Source organism: Penaeus chinensis, chromosome 21 (genome assembly GCF_019202785.1).
Source record: "Penaeus chinensis breed Huanghai No. 1 chromosome 21, ASM1920278v2, whole genome shotgun sequence".
NCBI classification, from domain to species: domain Eukaryota; kingdom Metazoa; phylum Arthropoda; class Malacostraca; order Decapoda; family Penaeidae; genus Penaeus; species Penaeus chinensis.
The window spans coordinates 17464606-17469605 of NC_061839.1; the positions used below are offsets into that span (position 1 = coordinate 17464606).

Consider the following 5000-nt stretch of genomic DNA (forward strand, 5'->3'; position numbering starts at 1 on the left):
ACATATACTTATACATATACATATACTTATACATATACATATACATATAGATACACATACACATACACATACACATACACATATATACATATATACATATATACACATTTTATATATATATATATGTATATTATATATATTATATATATAATGTGTGTATGTATGTGGGTACTTATGTGTGTGTGTGTGTGTGTGTGTGTGTGTGTATGTGTGTGTGTATGTGTGTGTGTATGTGTGTGTGTATGTGTGTGTGTGTGTGTGTGTGTGTGTGTGTGTGTGTGTGTGTGTGTGTGTGTGTGTGTGTGTGTGTGTGTGTGTGTGTGTGTGTGTGTGTGTGTGTGTGTGTGTGTATCTATATCTATCTATCTATCTATCTATCTATCTATCTATCTATCTATCTATTATATATATATATATAGATAGATATAGATATATCACTAGCCTTGCAAAGATTGAAATAATTTTATAAGATTTTACATGTGATATTACATATTGGCAGGAAAAGACCTTTATGCACAGGGTACAGAGTACATTCACTGTCCACAGTAGTTTATGAATATTATTACATAAAGTTGGCTGCACAAGTGTTTGGCTACAAAGGAGTCAATGAGATACCTGTTGTGACCTCACTTGATTTTCGCATTCATTAAATTTCAGGAGAATTGCTATTTTCTAATGCAATTAATATTGGTATTGTTATTATGATTGGTGACATTGATTATTACAATATTATCAATAATCTAATAACAATAGAAAATGAAGGAAATGGGTAAACAGGTGAGATAGGAAAGATTAATCATCTATAAAAATATGCTAAACAAATATAATGTTTCTAAATTAAATCAACAAAAGCAATCTATGTTAACATATAAGGGGGAGTTTGTTTGGAAAACTCTTCATTGGAACATCCAAATACAATAGTATGCAATTTAAATGATTTCTTACCTGTTGAATTTCAGCAAAACAAATGGTCCTAAGCAGTAGCCCATGAATATCACAACATATATCTTCTTAATAACAAACTTTATGAATATCACTAATGGACCTGCATTGATTGCAGAGACAATGCGTGGATACTTGCTCACTATGCTAGTTAGCTGTGGAAGAAAGAATTTTAATTAGATTTAATCTAATAGCAATTTACTTTTCTCAAAATATTTTACCATCTTTATTGATATTTACTTTGCCATTACACTCAATAAGGTTTTCCATATTTTTAACCCATCACCTCCAGAGAATGTGGGGTTAATGTCATGGCTGACTTGGTTGTGCCTCCAGGTGACATGTTATCTATGGCTATCTTGGGCACAGCTCCAGATGGGTCTTGTTACTATGATGCATGCAATTACATTTAATGCTGTTCTTTTATTCCTGAGGAATTATGGAAAGGTGTGGGGGGGGGGGGGGGTGACTGGGCAAGTGAGCAAGAGAGAGAGAGAGGGAGGAAGGGAGGGACAGAGAGGGAGAGAGAGAGAGAGAGGGGGGGAGGCAGAGAAAGGGGGAAAAGGAAAAGGAAAGGGAAAAGGGAAAAGGGAAAGGGAAAAGGAGAGAAAGAGAAAGAGAAAGAGAGAGATAGATAGGGGGGGAGGGGAAAGGAGAGAGTGAAAGGGAAAGGGAAAGGGAAAGGGAAAGGGAAAGGGAAAGGGGAAGGGAGAGGGAGGGGAGAAGGGGGAGGGGGGAAGGGGGAGGGGGGGAGGGAGGGGGGAGGGAGAGAGGGAGAGAGGGAGAGGGAGAGGGAGACAGAGGGAGACAGAGAGAGAGAGAGAGAGAGAGAGAGAGAGAGAGAGAGAGAGAGAGAGAGAGAGAGAGAGAGAGAGAGAGAGAGAAAGAGAGAGAGCATAATAGAAATGTGAGAAACAGAGAAGAGAATTAATAGTTAGAGAAAAAAGAAATAAAAGTGAGAGAGAGTATAGAAAAAAAAAAAGGTCTGTGTGTACATGCACGTGAGAGGGAGAGAGAGAAAGGCGAGAGGATAAGGTCCCTCATGCCCAAATGTCACAGGCCCCAGGGTATTGTCTATCCATGTAATGACCTGATTGTCTATTGTTTTGAATAAGGGGAGATATTCAGCCATAACTCATTTGCCTATTATCCCTGGAAGATGTCATGCTCAGAAGACTGCTGGTGATATGAACCTTTAAGTAACCTTCACTTCAATATCTTGCACTTGCATAGTCTATTTATTGATAAACATTTTGTTTATGTTTATTTTCACTATCTACTTAGTTTTAGCAAATTGTTCATTATAGTGTTAGTTTCAGATCGTCCTCAAGTGAGAATACAGAATACCAACCAGCATCGCCACCTAGGAATATTATAATCTTTCTGATATCAATAGTTTCATTCCTGGGGGAAGTCTCCTCAACAGCAGCAGCAACCCCAACAGCAGCTCTGAGTTTGAGATGGGATGTGTGTCACACCAAGACACATCCATGGACTAAGAAGAGTTGCTGTCAACAATACTTATCTCACAATGGGAATGGAAGAAGTACTGGAGTAGCAGCTCTTGTTTGTATTTTTCATATGAATAAAAATGATAAAAATGAAAGAAAATCATATTTTTCTTCCCCAATTATAGCCCATTCAATTCTTTTACACATAGTATAATCATCTGATTTACTTAAGTGGACTCTAGTTTACATGATCAGCTTCATTGTGTCAACTACTCAGATTGTCATATGATGCTCTGTCATCTTGAAGTATGTCATATAAAAGTGAAGTACTGAAGCCATGGGAGTAGCAGAGTATATAACTGCATACAATCTCTCATTTCCTAAGAATAAGATTTGCAAAACTTAAAGTACAATCCACCTTTTACACAGAGTGTAACACAGCTGGTTTATGGAAATGGACTCTAATTCACATAATCAGGCTAATTCAGGTTCAATCTAGCACCTAAAATGAACATGCAAAAACATGACAGTCATGTTTTTGATACAAATGATACAAAAAGAAATCATAGTGCTATGTTGGTGTGGCACATCTGAAAAAGTCCCAGAAGGCAAGCCCAGTCAGCCGTGCATATTCCCCAGAGTGGAGGCCCAGCAAACCTCAAATTCTCATGGAGGGAATGGATTAATACATAAATGAAAGGCTTAGTTCCTTTCTCATATCAATCACTACCTAAGGTTTATTTCATTTTGCTCATACAACTACCAATAGATCTTGTCATGAACAATGGTCACAAAAGGAGATGAAATGAACAAAATGAAGGATAAGGATCAAAATCTCTACTATCCATTAAACTCAGAATACTACAAAGACATAATAAAAAATATATCTATCATAGTAAGCCAGTTAATTCTGGTTGGGTAGGTTACTCAGAAGATAAAATATCATGATAGGCTGTAAATATTAGCAATGAAATTCTCCAGTATGAACAAAAGGACTTACATCTTTCTCGAGGTTTATGACAACAAACTCCATGAAGAAACAGGCATAATACCCAGAGTGAAGTCCATGCCATACTGCTAGAAATACAAGGGCTGCAGCCTGTGAGATGTAGCGGTTGTTCAAGAACCGCAATCTCTTGTACACGTATCTTGTAGGAGACACGAGAGAAAATTAATCAGAAAATCGCAATAAACAAAAATTAAATTAATGTCAATCAAGTACAATGTTTACTAAATTTTAAAATTCATATGGATGGTTAAATCAGTAAAGTTCAACAATTTGTGTTGTTCAAAAGTTAATTCCAATGTGAAAAAGGCAATGACGTTAATTTTTTTTTATTTAATAGCTATCTATTAAGATTAAACAAATTAAAAACAACAACTTTAACTATATAACTAAAAGTAATAAAACCCGAGACAAAAATTGTAATTAATAATTATAATGATGATAATAATAATAATAATAAAAATAATAATAATAACAATAATAATTGAAAAAATAACAATAAAAACAATTACAGCAACAACAACAACAACAACAATAATAACAATAATAGTAATAACAATGATAAATATAAAGATAATAAAAAAGAAAAAATAACAATGAAGAAGAAGACGATGATGATGATGATGATGATGATGATGATGATGATAATAACAATGACGATGGCGATGATAAATAATAATAATAATAATAATAATAATAATAATAATAATAATAATGCTAATGCTAATGATAATAATAATAACAATAATAATAATGACAGCAATAATAATGACAACAATAATAATGACAACAATAATAACAACAACAACAACAACAATAATAATAACAATAACAATAATAATAATAATAAAAAAATAAAATGGATGATGAAGATAATAATAGTAATAGTAATAGTAACAGTAATAATAATAATAGTTATAATAATAATAATAATAATAATAATAATAATAATAATAAAAATAATAGAAATAATAATAATAGTTATAATAATAATAATAATAATAATAATAATAATAAAACAATAACAATCAACAACAACAACAACAACAATAACAATAATAATATATTAATAAAATAACAACAAAAACAAGAATAATAACAAATAATATTTGTTACACTCCCTGTGTAAAGAAACTTAAAATTAATAAAAAACAGGCATGCACATTTACAAGTAGACTCACACGATCACATGCCCTCACACATCTTGCCATACACACATACAAACACACAATTTTGATGAAATCTAACAAAAAAAATCAAAATCAACATAAATGAACAAATGCATATTTACTAAAAAAATACAACCAAATACTACATTCACAAAAAATTACCACATAGATGGTTAATAACTACTGAACAATCCATAAAATCTTCTGAAATATTAACCAGGGAACTTGTGATATTTTATCTGTACTTAAATTTCTGTACTTTGTGATGAATGAAATAATAAACTGGCAAAATATAGTGGCACTTTTGGGATATGTAATGCATTTTCAAGTAATAGAACATCAACTGTGCATTAAAGCTAGCTTAGGTGTAAGCACCTACTTACTGGGCTACCCAAGCATTTGTATTTATGTTGAAGGAAGAAATCATGTCCC

General features: G+C 32.8%; 1 protein-coding gene across 2 annotated transcripts in view; it reads right to left on the reverse strand.

The window, feature by feature from the left end:
- The window catches only part of LOC125036552 (lysophospholipid acyltransferase 5-like), a 35274-nt gene that overhangs the window by 1751 nt on the left and 28523 nt on the right, over positions 1-5000 (reverse strand). The window contains exons 8-10 of one of the 2 annotated variants that reach the window (XM_047629253.1): positions 4952-5000; positions 3394-3541; positions 946-1097 (exon numbers count right to left, since the gene is read on the reverse strand). The exon at positions 4952-5000 is cut by the window's right edge and continues 96 nt beyond it. In XM_047629253.1, coding sequence (XP_047485209.1) covers positions 946-1097; positions 3394-3541; positions 4952-5000 — 349 coding nt within the window. The remainder of the gene's footprint in view (positions 1-945; positions 1098-3393; positions 3542-4951) is intronic. The other variant, XM_047629254.1, reaches the window with a different exon arrangement.